At 45.7% G+C, this 19,268-nt stretch overlaps 1 protein-coding gene across 2 annotated transcripts in view; it reads left to right on the top strand.

Moving 5' to 3' along the window:
• LOC126525061 (uncharacterized) overlaps positions 1–19,268 on the top strand; it is a 72,317-nt gene that overhangs the window by 13,790 nt on the left and 39,259 nt on the right. For both annotated transcript variants that reach the window (XM_055067512.2, XM_050173118.3), the window contains exons 5-9: positions 1,195–1,566; positions 5,242–5,456; positions 8,818–9,058; positions 10,972–11,187; positions 18,473–18,865. In XM_055067512.2, the coding sequence (XP_054923487.2) occupies positions 1,195–1,566; positions 5,242–5,456; positions 8,818–9,058; positions 10,972–11,187; positions 18,473–18,865 (1,437 nt within the window). The remainder of the gene's footprint in view (positions 1–1,194; positions 1,567–5,241; positions 5,457–8,817; positions 9,059–10,971; positions 11,188–18,472; positions 18,866–19,268) is intronic.

The following is a 19,268-nucleotide window of genomic DNA, read 5'->3' as shown; positions in this document are numbered from 1 at the left end:
TCGAAATTTCCGGAGTCCTCCACTACGGCGTGCCTCATAATCGGAAAATGGTTTTGGCACGTAAAACCCCATAATTTAATTTTTTACCTGAATGTTCCATTCACGTTTGTTTTCGAAGGAATGTTAAAGTTTGCTGGCATTCATTACAATTAAGACTAAACGGCTAATGAATGAATGGCGCCAAGAGGTCCACCAGATGTTAGCCAACAAATTGAAGTTCTACTGGATAGTGATGGCCACTTCAGATGTTGATGCCAGGGAATCGCCCAATGCGATTTTCCAGTTTTTCCACTGGCCCTTTCGGGAACACCTTCCCCAACCCCCGGCAACAATGAAGTGCCGTGCTTCATTGAGAACCCAGACCCGAGCATCATGGCATAGAGTAATATAATAGTAATGAGAATAGCTTGTTTGTTTCCATCTTTGATTCAATCGTTTGAGCAAGGTGTTCATACACGCAGCCCTTCTCTCCAGCGTGCAAATTGAGTTTTCAGTGTCAGTGCAGATGTGTTCACAAGAAAACGAGGGAAGATTATCGGATAAAATTGTGACAAGGGATACTTGGTGGTGAAGGGCTGCAGAGAGGACGCATTGAAAGAACCAGGCAAGCTCGTTATATTTACTGTATTTGTGCACTGTTAATAAATCTAGGGAGGAAAGTAACATTAATTGCTCAATTGCTTTTGTGGTGCAGTAATTAGCAATCATAATCATGTTTTTGAAAGTAATTGTATTTGGTTGCTTCTTTCTGTAACGTGTACAAGTGTGCCTAGGACATTTAGTTTCGACATTCACTGAGGCTCGCTTGGTCCCCTCAGTGCTACTACTCGTGAGGGTTAAGGTAGCAGCATAACAGACACGTGAGCGAGTGTCATAATGTCCCAGTATCTTTCTCAGACCTTACCACCTTCTGCATCATGCCACGACACGGTAGATAAGAAACCTAAACCAGCTGTGGAAAAGCTGTTATATGAAATTATTTAGGACACTTTGAGGCTTGCCAGTATTTTTTTTTTCTAGGTTTCCACGATCTCTGACTTCCATTAAACGCGAGAAATTAACAGTAAGAAATATTGTGTCAGTACGCCTTCAACTTCAGACCACCTGTGTTTGTTGCGGGTCAGTCTAAACATAGCTGCTGCTGCACAATAGCAATGCCTCATTTACCATTCTTGCCCAACCACTTATCCTCAGGCCGTGACGAACGCATTGAGGAAGAGGAAGAGCCAGAGTGGTTTGTGGGTGGCCCGACCAGCCAGCACGACACCATCGAGCTGGTGGGCTTCGAGGAGGACCCAGAGGCTGGGAGCCGGCCCACCCGGGGTCCTTCGTCTTCGTCTGCCCGGCGGATGCGCCGCAACCGTGAGCTTGCCAACCGCAAGCAGCAGAATGGCCCTGAGCGCCGCTCTCCCGATCAGGAGAGCAGCAGCAAACAGGAGCAGCAGCAGCCGATGGCAGTTACGGCATCGTCATCATCGCAGACTTCCACTTCTGGGACGACCACCACCACCATGATTTCGCACTCTGTGCCTGCTGTTGCAGTCTCTGCAGCGCCTACGCTCAAGAGTGAGCTGGTCTTCTCTGCTTTTAGTTTCTCTCATCATTGAATTGTGCCTGCTGCTTGCCTGTACAGTCGTGGACATATCAAATTCGAAGGGGATCGTGAAATAATTAGACACAGTCAAACCCATTATACCATGAATAATGAATACTTGGTTATATAGACCACATTTCACTGCATATACGATTTTTCGACCCTGCCTATTGAAATTGCGTTTACATATAATGGAACATTTTCAAAAGCGCTGTACTGTCGCAATGCACACTTCAAACTTGGCCGCACTAAAAGGAGGGTCAACACGAAGTTCCGAGGCACAGAAGCGGGACTGAACTGGGCGCGCGGCAGCGTGGCGCCGCTCCAGTCCAACGAGCATCAAAATACCTGTGTATTTTTATTTAAGATAAGGTAGAAATGGACGCAGCACGGAAGCAAACCAGCCTGTATGAATGAGTCGTGCCACCATTAGTGCATTTTTACTAAGAATCGTGAATGTGCCTGGCTTCATGACCCTTAACATACCTCAGTTAAACGACCGATCTTCATACGTCGGGAGCAAATCAACCAGGCATTTGTTGGGTGTCGGTTTGAAACACTTCCTTTGTGAACCAATCGGCCTTGCTTCTCGTTGCCCTCACTGCTCGTCTCTCCCTGCGTGCCACTCGGCGCCCGGATGGCTTAGGATCCCTTCCTTCTTGATGCTTCCTCTGTGGCCGCTGCATCGGTGACTGCCAACATTATGCAGATGCTGTTTGATAGTGGCTCTCGGTGTGCAGAATGCTAAAGTTCATTCCCACTTGCACGCAACCCTATGAAGAACAGAATGCGTTCAGCTGGTTCAGCATGGACCGATGGCCCGTGGATCGTACAGCGATGTCTTGCGTGCCGCTGCCATGATTCTTTCTGCGAAGTCTGGATGTGGCTTACATTGGTTTTCTTAACCTTGCAAAGACAAATACGTTGTTTTTGATGCACTGAATTTGACGCCTCAATTCTATTTAAGGGCTAAAAATCTAATCCAGAGCCTGTACTATAGTTTTTGATATGCTAGGAGTTTTCGGTTGTGGATAGTTCAGCAAACCATTTACTGATTAACTAGTGGCCATACTAATTTTCACTCGGTTAACATTTCACTGTTTTATTGATGCGAATACACTCTCCATGACTAGAAATGAATGAGCAAGTTCATTCAGTTCAGTTCATTAAGTTCAGTTTAGCATTAACTAGTGGCCATACTAATTTTCACTCGGTTAACATTTCACTGTTTTATTGATGCGAATACACTCTCTATGACTAGAAATGAATGAGCAAGTTGTTTTACCATTATTTGATGTGCAATGGCACTTGCCCTTTGTGGGGTTAAATCCAGACTGTGATGTAAAAATCTGTCCAAGTGAGGGCCGGTGTAAAATTACTTTTGATTGCTCACGGAAAACAAAATAGCAGTTTGTAGCAATGCCTTTGTCTACAAGAGCGCACCCGGCAGTGAGGACATTTCCAGTTCGGTATCCCATGCTCAGAGCCGCTGTCATCCATGCTTTCTCGTGGAATGCATATTGAGCTTCAGTGAAACGAGTTTTTGGGCGAGTTGGTCACTTATTGCAGGCATAATTCCTGTAATAAGTGATGAACCTGTTGCTATTACTGCTACTTATTGCTATTATGCCTACATATTGGGCTGGAAGGCCACTCCCATTTTTGAAGCACTGGTGGCGTCCTTTAGCCAATAGTGAACGGATGCAGTTTGCCCAACACATCCATATGTGCGGTGATAAAAACTGGCTCGCCCTGTTCTTTTTTCCTCAGTCTTGTTTGGCAGCATGTGCGAAGACAGCGCTGTTTCAAATTCATTGGCATGATATATTTTTCACGGCGTGATAGGGGATGATGTCCTTGTTAGTACATTTCCAAGGTCATGGCGGGATGCAGAGTTGAATGCATGCGTAATACACTGCTATATTTTCGCACAGGATTCCCAAAGGGAAGTTACAACTTTGATATAGACAATAACTTCATATATCTAGGATCGACTGTATTTACATATAAAAAAGCACATTGGAGCGAGCACACTAATAGGAGGCAACAAACACCTTTGAGACAATGCAGTTCATTCAGTTTCATTCCATGCATGTGCAGTCTAATGTGTTAAGAATTCACATTCAACATCAAATTACTATTGTTTTATTCTGTATTTGTAATGCAGAAATAGCTGTATGAAACATTTAGATTTACTTGCTTTGGGGAATTATTAGTTTTGTTCATGTTTGCTTCAGTCGACTCTCATCAATTTGAACACGCTTAATTCGAACTGACGCCGTGATCCCATCCAAGTTGTATGTATTCCAGTGACTGCAACTGCCCAGTAATTCGTACATGCAAACATTTGCAATGGTTAATTCGAACATACTGCGCCCCGACAGTGGTCTCGGCAGCGTGCCAAATCGCGTGGCGGCGCCTCTGCCCAGCAGATCCGCTGGCAGCTGTAGCCACACTGCGGCAATGCTAAGCCTAGCTACTTCGACGTTCGTTACCAAGCGTCTTGCTGTTCGATGCAGTATTTTTCACTGAACAAATTTGCCGCTGTTAGCAATGGCGCCGACTCCGTCTTTGTAAGCCTCGCCAATGACTTCAAAGCACTGAAAGCATGGTGCGTTGCATAATGCCGGTTTCCGAAAGTCGGCTTCGCCCCAATAAAGCAGTGCTACGCGTTGAAGCATACTAAAAGTAAGGAGGGGCAATTATCACGGGTCATGGTATGCTTCCTTTAATTATACACACGTGCACCTGCCATCTCCTATCGCAGTACGAGCGCTGATACGACTAATAAGGCAGGCCTTTACAGCTATTTTGGATGTGCCTGTGGTGATTTAAGCCCTTGGAGGCAGTAAAAAGCATGCATTCCTTTTTTTTTTTTTTTTTCGGACTGCCGAATTTTTCCAACGTCATCGCAGCCCCTAGGGAGCCCAAAAAATCCGACGTTGACTGTAATTTGTAAATATGTACGAATAAATCTTGTGAAACTTCGCCCTCGTGTGTTAGATCAGTGCATAGGTGCTACTGCAGGTTAGTCCTCCATTCAATTAGCTTCCTCTGATACAAACATTTAATTCGTATAAATTTTCGGGCCCCTTTGAGTTCAAATCCAGACTCGACTGTGTATTGAGGTTTGACTATTAATACAGCAGGCTGCATTATAAAGTGCTCCTGTGTTTGTTCATCCTATATATTGTGATACACTGAATTCATACTGTGAACTTTGAGGGGCCAACACTGCTAGTACCAGAATTTCATTGCAGAATGTTCGATGGGGGCGAAAATGCCAGTGCACTTAGATTTAGGTGAGTGTTAAAGAAACCCAGGTGGTCAAAATTTACGGAGTCCCCGACTATGGTGTGCCTCATAATCGGATCGTGGTTTTGACATGTAAAACACCATTACATTCATTGCAGAATGTTGCTTTCTGTATCTGAGAATTCTCTTCAATTTAGAAAATATAACCACCAGTTAGACTGTTGATATTGTTCGATTTCATAGATGTAGAGCTCAGTCCTTTCAGACATCACACAATCTCGATGCATCATAATCAATTGTTAGTCCCCTGCATGCCCTTGTTTTAGAGGCAGATCTCTTCTAGTTTCAAAGCAATCGCGTTGATGCTCAATGAGAACTTATGTGTTTGACAGGAAGTGACAGCAGAGATTCATCGAGCATGAGTGCAAGTTGCACCACCAATGTCAGCAAGTCGTCGAGTGACGGGCCTGGAGAGACCTCGACGCCACTGACGACAAGCCCCACTTTGACAGACAGGGTCAGCGCTGCCCCACCAGCCCTGCCCACTCACGATGGTTTCGATTTCAATGACATCTTCAAGCCTGACTGGTGTCCTCGGTTTCTTTCGGTTTGTGCCCTTTTCTTAAACTTCTACTACCTTGCCCTTACCATCATACTGCACCTGGTATAGGTTGACAATAGCAGCTGGAAGTTTCTTACTACGGTGAAACCTCGTGACTATGAACACCACTTTAACGAACTTTTCAGCTTAACAAATTTTTGGGAAATCCCCTGCTGACTTATAGTTTCAGTGTAAAAATATTTCAATACTATGTACTTCAGTATACCAAACTTTTCAGAATAACAGACATTATTCAGTTTCCTTGTGATGTTAATGCCTCGGTACTATGAAAAAATATTGCAAAACCTAAGGATTCTTAGATTTCTTTGAGTATCCTTCACGGCAGCCGAAACAATAGGCTAGCAGACAAGGCACAGATAGGGAACGCTGTGACGCATGGGTTTGGACAACACGAGACGGTGCCCGAGAAAAACGTGGGCGAGAATTTTTTTTTATCTATTGCGGAGGGGACAATGCGTCAGGTTTTCAGTGCATACTTCGCCCAGAAAAGTGTCGCCTAGCAACGGAAGTGCATCGCTTTCTTCTTCCACCTTTCTGCGGCTGTACTAGCTACGTGCATGGAGAAACGTAACTTCTATATTCACGGGGATCTTCGTCTGTTCGTTTCTTCTCGTCTCCTGGTTTTGCTGTGCCATCCAGACACCATTACATGATGCGACACAGTCGTGCTTTGAGTTTTTCAGTGTCGCTCACATGCGCTTGCTCTTTGGCATAGTTCAGGTGTCCGCCTTGAGCGAGGCAGTTGTGGAGTCCACGGCAAAGATTGTCCAAAACAAATGGCAAGAAACATTGTGCTTTGGAGGCGACATGGAGCTAACTTTTTGTCCATATTTTTCCTGTTGTCAGCATCTGTTTTGCACAAATCGCTGTTATTATACGGTGCTTTGGTGGTGCGTGGAGGCGGAACCTATGGAAAATAGCAACAGCATGGACCGAATAGCAACAGCATGGACCGAGAGCAAACAGCGCAGGCTCAATCGCTGTAGGTCAATGCTCTGCTGCCACCCGGTCACTGGCAAGAACATAACTAGGATGTGCGTGCAGTACTGAAGTCTCGAGTGAAGACGAACCGTAGCTGTAGTGTGAAGGAAGTCGCGAGGCCCTCGTCGCTGCGAATACTAATCGGTCACGAGATGACGAGAATTGCAGCTTTCGTCCTGCTCTTGTGCAACATAGAAACAGGGTTTATCAATTCATTCAGTAAATAAGTGTTGACATAGCAAGCATTTGTTTCCTTGGTACCCTCAATAATTAGACACTTGGTCAATTTGTACATTTTTTTTCCCTGAATCCCACATAATTAGGTTTTGCTGTACATGGATTTTATGATTTGATGCGGCTTTATTGAAAAGCAAATGGCCTCTTTTACTACTGTCTTGGGTTTAGCTGTGTTGCAGGCTCGTTGCTCCACATTTCTTCAGAGCAGTGGAGGCTTTTACAATGATGACTACTTCGCTTTGTTATGCAATGTGACTGCATAAATCATCTGCTTATGAGTACGCATGTTGCTAGATCTGGATGCTTATGCGCATTAATGTGCCATGGGTGACTATTTAAAATATTTTAGTGAGATTTACTTGTAATGTTCCGAAAACAATATGTAGAAATTGGAGGGTAAGTAAGGCTAATGATTGCCTTTCGGCATATTTGAGGGGATTATTCTGTAAACAATCTTGTTTTAACCTCAGTCAAAAGTACAAGGTTTGGGCAAATCCATGCACTACTCATTATTCCCCTGCTGTCTACACACACTGTACTGGCAATGTGTGTAGATAGTAGCGGCCCATTTTTTTCAAGTAATTTTCATATGAAACTGTTGCAGCTCTGTTGCGCCACCTTTCAAAATTCGACGCCATGCTAGCAGTACAGGCATGCTTTGCATTATGCAGGCATTGCACTGGTTGCTACCTTAGTGCCTAGTTGAATTCTGGTAGTTCAAGGTTGCTCATTTCGAATGAATAACTTGAACTGTCCCTCATGACTCATCATAGCCATGTTAACGTGATCGGAGAAAGATCCTTGGCAATTTTACGTATGTCAAACAAGAGTTTAATTGAACAAGATAGTGTGCGTCGCAGGTAGAGTTAAACTTCTGTATAACAGTCAGTGGAATCGGCACTTGGTTATATCATAGTTTCGTTATATTGCAATTCAACATGTTATGCAAATAAATATGCACAGTTGCTGACATATTTATTTTAGATAGGAGCCATGATTATTTCCACATTATTGGGCAATTGGAAAAGCCAGTTTCAATGACTAAAAAAATATTTTCTTGTAAAAATTTGAGTCTGTGATGGTTTCACGCTGTGTTAACGATATCCTTTACACCGGTGGTATGACACACGAAGCCTGCAAAGCTTTCGTGTGCTTTTGCTGCAGTGACTGATAGTGTGGTGGGCAGGTTGCCACGCATAATCCTCTTTCAATGCCGCTGTGGCTGCGCATGGCTGAGCAGTCCGCGTGCCATGTTTTACAGATAACCTCCCGTGTGCAAAGGCTGGGCATGCCGACATGGCGTGGCATCGTGCACGCCGTCTCCCCGCGCATTTACTACTAGAGGTTGCATTATCTAGGGTTTCAGAGACTCTTAGTGAGGCAGACAAAGCTCCCCCCTGCCACTGCCACACTTATCAGCCACGGGGGCAGAGCAGATGCGAAAGTGCGGCTCGTTTCGTTCCGTTCTGCCGATGTGATAATATCGTCGACACATGAAACTACATCTTTCGTTGCAGACTCAACTTCAATAATTTTTTTTCTCATTCGAATTTGCTTTTTCCAATGACTCGATAATTTGGAAATTTTCGCAACCCCTTCCCTGTAAGGAAAGTTTATCGGCGACTGGGCATATTTGCATAAATCGTCTAATTTCAATGCAAGGAAATTTTGATATAACGAAGCAAATTGCAGATTTTACAGACTTCGTTATATCATCGAATAACTAAAATGTTTAGTGTCTCGTTATAGGGAGAATTTTGTTACATTGAGGTTTAATTGTCACGCCTGGGTGTGAATTTGAAATTCCACAGCTTGCCATGTACTGCATTTTGCCCTGTGCTTCTCATTGTGCTGTTGCTATTGCTTGACAAGTTTCTTTTTTTTTTAACTGTGCAAAGTAATGGCTATTCCCTTAACATAGAATACATAAAGTATACTCCTTTTGTTTAGAAAAAGCATTGTTCTTGATTTCCTATTGTTCTGTACTCTGTTCTGAAGGGCTTCAATGCTTGAACAGAGGCTGTCAGGAGCAGCACCCTGTAAGGCAGAAGTGGCTAGCTATTCGTTGTCAGAAAAAGTGCACTCCCACTCATCTTTTCCTGGGCCACTGCTCGGTCTACTCAAACAGGAGGATGCCCTGGGTGACGGAGATGTCGGCCTGAGTGGGGGCAGCCGCTTCTCGCAGTGGTTCCGACGCGAGAGCCCACCCCTGGACCAGCCATTGGTGCCTCCCCTCGACAGTGGTCTGCTGGCCGCCCTCAGCGGGAAGGCCGACGATGAAGGCATGGACCACCACCACCACCACCGCCATCATCGCCAGTCGTTTCAGCGGCAGGAGAATGACTTGGCCTCTCGCATCCTCGCCTCAGGTGCCTCTGCCACCACCACTGCCTCTGAAAGCAGCAGTGCCACTGCGGCCGCTGCCGCCCTGTCGCCGCCGCTACCGCTTTCTCCCGCTTCCCTGCTTTCTCCCCTGTCTCCACCTCCTTCCCCTGCACGGGACTTGTGCATTCTGCCCGAGGCCTGCCTCCCTCCTCGCCTGTTGGAGAGCCCTCCCTCTCTCGGCTCATCCCTCTCTTCCTCTCCTTGCCGATGTGCGTACCCTACCAGTGTGCTCATTCTGCTCCGTTTTCCTGCTTTTTTTTTCCTCCATCTTCTCGGGAGATTGTGTTTAGTGCTTTTGTTATTCGGCCCAGTAGCTCAACAGCTATGGAGCTGCCGCTAAACTAGAGCTCAGGAGGGCAAATTCCAGGTGCAACAGTGAGATTTCTATGTACGAGGTATGTCTGGAACATGTCCTGACAATGAGCTCCCCAAAAATTTTTTTGAAAATACCTGCTGCATGCGTCATCCAAGTCCTCTTCAATGTACCTTGAAATGCAGTGTTCAACATAAGGAATCAATTCATTGAAAAAGCAGTTTGGAGGCACGAAGAATTTCATTCACGTATAAGATGGCTTGCCAGCACTTTTGGTTTTGTGACACCACAAACTCTGTAAACCCTGAACACCTTTTTTTGCTCGAGTTATTACTTGAAAATCCACTTTGATGTCACAAACAGCTGAACTTTCTGTTATACTAAACTTTACGGTACCTCTCTCCTCCCACAAATGGTAGGAGCCCCAGTAATCCTTTCATCATTTGAAGCAGGCCTGTAGACTTCCTTAAGCACCTTCATTTTTGGAGATATAGCCAGGTGTTCCATACTATCGCAACAGCGTCTTTGAACTTGACAAACCGCTTTAATGTGTTGTGGCCAGAAAGACGGCATCATGTGGACTGCACGGATGGATGTGGTATGCTAGTGCAAACTGCTATAGGAGGATTCAACTTACAAAAAATAGCAGTTGGCAACCAAGGCCGTGCAGGTTTGTTACTTCACCAGCCAATCACAGAAGCAAACAAAACCGTTGTCATGTGACCATTTCAAAATGGCGTCATACTTCATACCTCCGGAGCGTCTGCTGTTCTTGAAGAACCTTTTCATTGGCAGAAGCGATGAGGTGTGCAACAGACATGGACAACGTGTATGGAGTCGGAATGCTTCACTCTTCAAGTCTGCGGTACAGTTCATTTCACTGCTGACCCCGTTTTACTTGTGAAACTTTGCTGCCAACTGAAGTGAAACTTGACAATATATAAGTGCAGCAAAGCAAGCGTTTTATTTCACTTCAATAAAGAATTAGGCTTTCATCGTTCAACTATAACAGATGAGTGAAAACACACCTAAATTTATTTTTTCTGGTTGCCGCCTTATTTAGGCAGCAGGGAAAGATTGATGTATGAACTATTTGCAGCCTTGTGGAGGAACAGTGGGTGACTGTTTTGAGAGCGTGGGCGGGGCTTCACGGCAGACTACAAGTTGTATGTGACTGTAGTTCTTGCTGCAACGAACGGCCAGATAGCAGTCCCCTGCATCTGTGCGCCCATCTATGTAGTCGTCGTGAACAATACCATGTCAATTTAAGAACACCGTCAGCGTTACTTTGATTTTGTTACTGGCTATGACCTGTATTTGCAAAACTTCTCTCGCATAAGTGCAGGGAACGATTGGCCATTCATAGTGGTGGCGATCATCTTGTTATGCCGATCACTAGCAGGAGTGTTGGGCACTTGGATGATAGCCAATCGGGGAGAGGCCCTTGCATGTAAGAACTTCGATATTTTTGAAGATTTAGGATTATGTGGTAGAGGGCATACTTAAGTGTAAGCGGCACTGATGTGTTTCGGCAAGGCCAGTGTCAAGCAGAACTAATGCTCTCTGTGACCCATTCCACTGCAGCTGGTGTAACCAGCAGTGATGGCATGCTGTCCACACCGGACTCGTACTTCACGCCCATAAGCCCTGCTTTGCCACCAGACCGCATGTCTCCGTCACCACCTGTCCGTGATGGCACTTCCAAGAACATCCTGGACATCCTCATGGATGCCAACATCAATGTAGAGGCCCACATGCTCAACGGTGACGCTGCCAAGACCGCTCGGCTGCGAGAGCACGGTGAGTGAGCAAGACTTGGTGTTCTATGTTTGGTCAGCTTCATTATCCTTGATCCATAGGGACTTCAGATGAAGAGACTTGGGAAATGGCTTGCATTATACACTTGAACCTCGTTATAACAAAATGGGATATAACAGATATAACAAAATAAATAAAATTCGCCTTGAAATCCCCGTAGAGATCCATGTATTTAATACCTCATTTTAATGAAGTGAAATGTCCTGCCAATGGATATATAATAAATTATAGTCGCGCCGTGCACTCAGCTTTAGCTGGGCCTGGCCTCAGAGGCACCATCTCGGGGGGCTCCTGCTACAGTATACTAGGAGTTAGTGTGTTCAAGGAGGGCCCGTGGCTGAGGCTTCTTTTGTAGACGCCACCAAGTGGCACCACTTCATCATGGGCTGTGTGGAAGCAGCCGTGTTTCCCCCGACATGCTCTCCAACGCCGGCTCGTTGCGCCGGCTGTGCTTTTGAATGTTTGTAGCATTCTTTTTATTCAAGGCCCTCACATGCTCGGAGATGGAGTGTTGCGTGAGGGGCTCCAAGAAAGGCCAACCATGTTGAAAAGGAGAGCGGGCCAACTCGTTACATAAAATTTAGCATTACGAAATGAAGTGGTAAACAGATACAATAGTTAGCCGTAGAAGGCATAATTTTTGCTTATACATCATTAGGTGGCAGAAAATCCACTGTGGGAATACACATGCAATTCTTACAATTACATGTCGCACATGACAATGCTTATCAATGAAAACCTACTCCTTCATATGCAGCTATCACTCAAACAATACATGGATATTCTGTAAACGGACTGGCTACTTCTAAAAGTCCCAGGATCAATATTCTATTGGGGATAGCAAAAGTAATTCATAACAGTGATTATTTAGCTAATCACTCATTTAGGTAACATGAGTAATGCAAACGAACAGCACTTAGATTAGTCGTCTATTTAATTAACTACCAAACTAAATTATTGAGTTTATTAATTGCATGATCACTTACCTCCTGTAAGTGAAACTTGTAGGCATTTCAAAGTATGGTAATTTAATATTTTATATTGCATTCAGATCTTTATATATTGTGGCGACATCTGTGTAAAATTTAAACTGGAACACCTCATGGAAAAGCAAGCCTTTACTTTGAACGAATGCGTCATGTGAACTTTATAAACAATAAAAACGTCACTAACAACACAAAGTGCGACGCACACAACCAGCACAACCGATAACAGCAGTATTGAGTGTTACGTTCGACATGCGGGGGCTGGCAATCTTTGGGGAAGCCACCTTCGAACCCGGCCCGCTGCGATGTCTCGCTTTGTGAAAACAAGAATGCGTCTCGTCAACAATCCATTGGCGCCGGCATGTCTGCTGCGGCGACTCTCTTTGTAAGGACGACAATATATGCCGTTTCCCCAAGCGAGCGGCGCCGGGATGTCTAGACGCATTCGGTGGACCAAGTATTGTTGGTGGATTCGCCGTCACCGTCGCGGTTTGTTTGGAGCGGGGGAACTCTTGGAAGGAGGTGTTTTGCGCTCCGTCTCGCGGGTCTTGGAAGTCGTCGGTCAATGGACAGATGCGGTGGCCACTGTCTGCGGGGTGAACTCTGGGTTTAAGAGGCGCCTGCTTAGGGCAAGACCAGTGTCTGTGAAAACCCTCTCAGCTTGGTGTGGTCAGTGAAACCTGTGTGGAAGTGAGTGTGTGAACCCTCCCCCTCAAAAGTGGGTCGGCTACGATGACTTTGGATGTTCCGTATTGGTCGACGGTTGAACGGCCGTTTTCCCTCGCCTAGGGATCTATGGAGGACAGAGTGTTTATAAGGTGCCATGGCGCGGTTGCTGAGTGCATTCTCTTTCAGTCATGCTAAACAGATGAACAGTAACGTTCTCCTGTAGATACTGTAAATAAATCCCATATTCCTCTTTCTCGATGAGAACAAGTCTCTCCCTTCAACACCGTCCTCAGCGTGGATGAGTTGGACGACGGCATGGGCCAGCTGCCATCTACTTCATGCCTGACCCCAACCATTACAGCGTCTGGAAACTTTATGCGACAGATGTTAGCGATGGCGCTGCTGTCACATTGGCTGGCATCCAAATGCCACACCTTTCCACTTTCCTTCACGGCAATGCATGACGCGTGCCACTCCTGAACACACTACTCTCTTCTAGTACACTGTAGCCCAGATCGTGCATTCTTCTCCCTGCGATGCGCCATGCAGACAAGCAGCTGGGCGTGGCTTGAGAGATCGCACTGGCATCTGTGCAATCTTCGAGGCCATGAGCCGGCCGAGCCAAGCTGCCGTAGCGGAGTTCGCTTGCCTCCTCAATTACACAGCAGAGTGCTGTGTTGTGTGCCACGTGCTGCTCGACCGCAACAAGCCAAGTAGAAAGCGGGTGTGAAAGACCATCGCAGTCAAACTGAAGGCAGCTATCTGAAGGCTGTCGCGTCAGGTGCCAAGTCACGTGTTGCACACGCTGAAGGTTTTGTTCTTTTATTCAAACTTCATTGCATCCATGGCCGTGTAGAGTCCCACAGTGAGCAAAGCAGTTTTATTTGCATGTTTACAATTGTGCACCCCATTGGGCATATATTGCAATAAACTGTGATAATGGATATAACAAAGTAACGGATCTAACGAAGTAATTTTGGCTGCCCCTTCAACTTTGTTATACGGAGGTACGAGTGCACACAATTTGTTCGTGACATCACATCTGCCGTCTGTACTGACTCTCCGCTTCGGATGGGTACCTCACTTGTATCGCGCTGTATTTGCCATTTGCTGCAACAACTGTGCGCCACACATTTATGGTCCTAGGAGCCGCGTGATGGCGAAAGTTTGAATCCCCAAATTTTGTCCTTTGTACATGGACGGGCTTGTAGGGCCAATGCACCCTTGTTATAAAAGCAAGGGGGGGCTAATACTCAAATATTCAATTTACAATCGAATATGGAATGCTCAAGTAATTAGATTCACGAATCTAGTATCTTCTATTTGATTTCACAAGTATTAGTTCTTGAATTCGTTTTAAATATTAATTTTGAATATTACTTTTTGACCATGGTCGGTGCTCCGACGTGCACAGCCTTCCCTCGGCAAGTGATATCTATTGGTACAAGCTTCAACCAGGTCAACCGGGCAGATAGAAACGATTAGTATATGCGAACGGAGGGAACAAAAGCAGCATGTGGAAAGCATGGAAGCATGTGTGAATATCTGGGCTGATTAGCCAGTAGAAGCTGCGCTGATGGTATCGGATACGAGAGTTCAGTTTTCACACACGCACATCTGGTCGAGCTCGGACCCGAATGCCACTTCACCACAGCAGTCTGTCTAACCCATATGTGTGATCTCGCGATCGATCGCAAATCAGCCACCCGTAGAAATATTAGCGACAAGCTTTACGCGGCGGTTTGCGGCTAATTATCACATTGGCCAATGACGCATTTTCGTCAGTCTCACCATTGGCCATGCTAACCCGCTAGGCCTAATTGGAGACACGTTGTTGGAGGTCGGCATGGTGTCGGCGACTTACGTTAGTCCTTAGAACTCTTTACTGTCGGCGCTGACTGTGGTCAATCCGTATGGCACCGATGACCATGTGGAGCGGCACCGAGTGGCATGATGCACATTCCAAACTTTTGTCTCTCGTGCAGGTTGACCTTGACTAGCTAACAATAACTTACAAAAACCACTTGCCATAAAGATGGAAAAGTCCTCCTGTTGAACAAAACTGCAAAACAACACTTTCTAAGCAATAGAAGATGGCCATTAAGCACAGTATGGCCCACTAATAAACTGAAAACCTCATTTGTATTTAGGGCAACTTCACTATTTCTGCAGCATCACAAAAAAGAAAGCACTTCATTCTATTTGGCAAGCATTCTGTTGATAAAACATTTTCCAAACCTTCGCAATTGAATTGAGTTTTCATTGCTTGCATACTAATTTGGTGTGCCCTTTAATAATCGCAGAGCGTACTATGCATCTCTATTCATAGGTACCCATGTTACTAATAGCTACCAAGTCTTGTCAAGTGCTGTCATTAGCCTCCTGAGCATGTGCCGCACTGTTTTTTGCATCAAATTTGGAAGCATATGTGCGAACTTTTCCGATTCGTTTTTCTTTGGTCTATTCGATTCGAAATCTATTCCGGTTTCCCACACCCCTAATAAAAAGTCGAAATGTGCGACGCCATCGACCCACACAGACTAAGCGTCAGCGTGGGTGCAAGTTTAGACCTTGAGGTACTGCCAGCCGCAACATTTGTGGATATGATTATAATTACCTGGTGTTGCCTGCAGTCTGTCACTATGCAAGAAATGGTCTGCCAAATTGCTGTAGGTTCACAATTATCTTGGCTGAGGGTCATATCGGGGAAGTGTCTGCTGGCAGGTCTTATCACCATCCTCAGCGAAATCAATGAAATCAAGTTAGAGTGTGGCAGTCAAAAATTTCTTGCACCATTATTCTTAGTTACTTCACTGAGACTGCCTGCATCATGCGTGCAGATTTAGGGTGTGTCTGTGGGCACGAGAATGACAATTGCTTGTGAAGCACAAATTAACTGTTCGCTGCTTTCCGTGATCCTTGGTTATTGATGCAAACGCATCAAATGGCCCACAGAGTGAAAAAAGCCAGCGCCTAGCAGTGAAACGACACATGAATTCCCTTTGGCTGTGACGCCACGTCATGAGCATGCCTCGATGGAGCAGAGTGGGCGAAACTGTTGCGTGAGGGGACAGGGTGAAGGCGTGTTGTCAGCAAGACAGTCGCGTGACGTACTGGGTGCTGCAGTCTTGCTCTCAGAAGCTGGCGTGTGCTCCTTACTTTCTCTTACCTCCACTGGGCTTAGCTGCTGTGTGCGCCTGCCAGCCTTGGGGGGGCTGCTGCTGCTTCCTCGGTCTCTCGTCGCGTAGGACGTCGGTGGCGTTGGCACTGGAGGCTGCTTCTTGCTGGCTTGAGCAGCATGTACCGGTACGGTACATTATTCGCAGTGCAAAACTCTTAAGAACCGTTCAGAGGCATTCACTTTAACATTAATGCTTTTGCATTCGCAACTCATCAGAAATGCTTAGGTGTCCTCCAGTTTCTTCTAGTTGGCATATAGTACTCCCAGTCTGTAAAGTGAATATCTTGTTTCATGAAGCACAGGCCACCCCAAAACATTTGTGTGCGGCGATCTTCTGTGCTTGCTGTGTGTTTGAACATAACAGTAGCGGCTGGACATCAGCCATTTGATCAAAAATAAATTTGATTTAACATTCTAATGTGCTTAGGCGAGCAGAAACTTGCCGGCATTGGTATCGATTCATGGTCAGGAGTTCATCAAGGCTGGGCTAGCTTAGAAGAGCATTGGTGACAGTCTGGCCAGGTGTTTGATTGATGCTAACTCTAGCCTTGCTGAATATATGGCAAAGCTCGCAGCAGTCAAAAATAAATTCACGAGATGTAAAAGGCAATGTCTGTGCAGATTCACTCAATTTGAATTAAACTAATTACAACAGGCAAGTGTGAGCAGGTTTGTCTTCATATAAATTAAAGGGTCACTCAAATTCAGTTTTCTTTTTTGTATTTAGGGGAGGAAGAGTGAAAGGGGTTTATTAACGTTGGACGGCAGGTGGAAGGACCGCACGACGGGCACAGCAAAGACAACCTCAGCCGGTGTCAACAGCTCACGATCTGCGCTTGCACCTCCCGCCCAGACAGTGTCCCACTGCTGTGTGCGTTGCTTCATCCCCACTACAGGAGCATGTTTTACAGCAAGCAAATTCTTGCTGGAATGACTCTTGTTAAGTTTAAGTGGTCGGCAGAGCCCAAGATGCATCAGTCATTTATTTGCTCTAAAGTGTTCTGAAATCTGCATATTCACATGCTCCAAATTGCTCCAAAATTGTTTTTGCTGCTTGAAAAATTGCTCCGAATCTCGGTTCATCAGTGGCACCACTGCAAATAAATTGGTTTCTTGTTGTCGGCCTGACCAGTCGCCTGTGGAAAATTGCCTTTATTTTCCCCATGTAGCAAAATTGGGGAAAGGACCACAGACAAAAGTGTAGCTTGAGTGCGCCATGTAGCCTGAATGCGTCTATGCATCTCCTTACCCTGACACGTCCTCCAGATGTCGCTGCAGTCCCTATAATAATCATTTATTTAGTTCTCCACCAAAGCATGATATGCAGTGCAATTTTCTGAGCGGTAAGATGTGCGTTAAGATATAATTTCCACTTGGACAACCACAAGCAGCATGGAAAGATCATGGTACAGTTTGCCATGTGTTTAAAGAACTCCCTACCGTTGTTTCTGTGACATTTGTGAATTTCTATTGCTGCTTTGGCAATTTTTTGTGCCCGTTCACATTATGGGGAATGCCAACTTTTGCTTGTGATCATATCGTCGGATGCATGTAGAAATTACTGGCTGTACTCATTGTTTTCACTGTCGTAACGTAATGAGTGTTCGTACACCTTCTTAAAAACTCTTGAATTTGAGAAAGGTTCAAGCACCCGTAAATTTCCTTAAAACTAAGTGTGTTCCTTGAATTTCCTGAAAAATAGGTTTGGGGTGACTTTCGAACAGTCGAAGTGGCAGGAGAGAGAAGCCAACAGGGAATGGCAGGGACGTTAACCAAGGATGTGCCCGGTTGGTTACTCTATACTTCGGGAGGGGAGAGGGCTAAGGAAAGACTTTAAAAAAGTAGAGGCAGTTTTAAAGTAAAAAAACTTGCACAGCTAGCTACGCCATAGACACAATCTGGAAACATTCCTCGTATTTTATTGAGAGTATTGCTAAATGGATTGCAATGTGGCGTGTCCACAGCCACCGACCACTGGTTTGTTTAAATTACCGTTGCCATCGTGGAGCTAGACAAGGCTAGAAGCTCTTAGAGCTCGTTGCCATTGTGGAGCTTGAAGCTCAGCAGCTGCCTGGCTGCAAGAAATTGAGTGAGATTTCACTATTTTTTAGTGCGTGCGTGTGCGCGCACGAATAAGGCTTCTCTCACTTATGGAATTTTGGTCTTCGGCATCCTCAAATTCCTTTAATTGTCCTTGAATTTTGAGTCGGATGTCCAATGAAGCACAGCTCGTTTTGAAAGCAATGCACTGTTTGGAAAAGTGGGAAGAGGCATAGGGAAAAAGAGGGCATCCTTTTGTATTTTTATAGCATGTGTTGGTAGATCAGTCAAGCACTTTTGTTGCTTCTTGCCTCTATGCTTTGCTTGTATCCACTCTTTCATTCCATTTTGTGCAGATGCTGAGGCTTTTTTTGTTGTTATTCATGCGCAGCCCTGTCTGGCAAGGCCAAAAGTGTGGAAGAACTGGAGGCTGACCTGAAGCAGGTGGTCCTTGGTGGCCACAACAGGTCTGTTCAGCAACAGCATCACCACCACCACCATCACCACCACCACGAGCAACTGCAGCATCAGTCTCAGCAACAACAGTCTCGGCAGCAGCAGCAGCTTCACCATCCCCTGGGGATAGTGCCAACTCTCAACCTGCCTCAGCAGCAGGATCAGCAGCACCTGCAGGGACTGCTGAGCAAGCTTGGGGCACACCCGGGTGCCTCCGGAGGTGCACTGATGGTACCCCCGTCTCTGCCCGAGAGGGCCCTCCAGGAGGAAGACCTACTACGGGCCGCTGGCCAGGCACCACTGCCGCAACCAATGCAGCAGCATCATGGTGCGTGCCCCTAGAACTCCGCAGTGTGTGGGAAGTTAATGGCAAGCCGCCTGCAGATTGGGGCGGCGCATTTGCTGGCACTGCCAGGTTTCCTTTTCTATCTATGCATAAATTGTGGCCATTTTGTGGAGTTTAGCTATATGTTTGCCATTAGAAATGCGTTCAGTTTTATCATGGTGGAAAAGGTCATATTTAGCCACATCGAACTCTGCTGCTCTGCGTGCAGAATTTTGCACACAGTTAGTATTTTGGCGTTTCTTGCAGGTGGCACTTGTACAAAATTTTTCATGTTGGCAAAGGCCAAGCTACGAAGGAAGTTCCTGCATGTGCCTGTACCATGTAAGGCATGCTTTAAGGTGCCTTCATTTGTTTTAGCCAGTGCTAAAAAGCACTTTTAATGTAG

The sequence above is a fragment of the Dermacentor andersoni genome, chromosome 3, assembly GCF_023375885.2.
Source record: "Dermacentor andersoni chromosome 3, qqDerAnde1_hic_scaffold, whole genome shotgun sequence".
Taxonomy (NCBI): domain Eukaryota; kingdom Metazoa; phylum Arthropoda; class Arachnida; order Ixodida; family Ixodidae; genus Dermacentor; species Dermacentor andersoni.
Note: the sequence above shows the minus strand (reverse complement) of the source record. Positions and strands in the feature narration are given on the sequence as shown.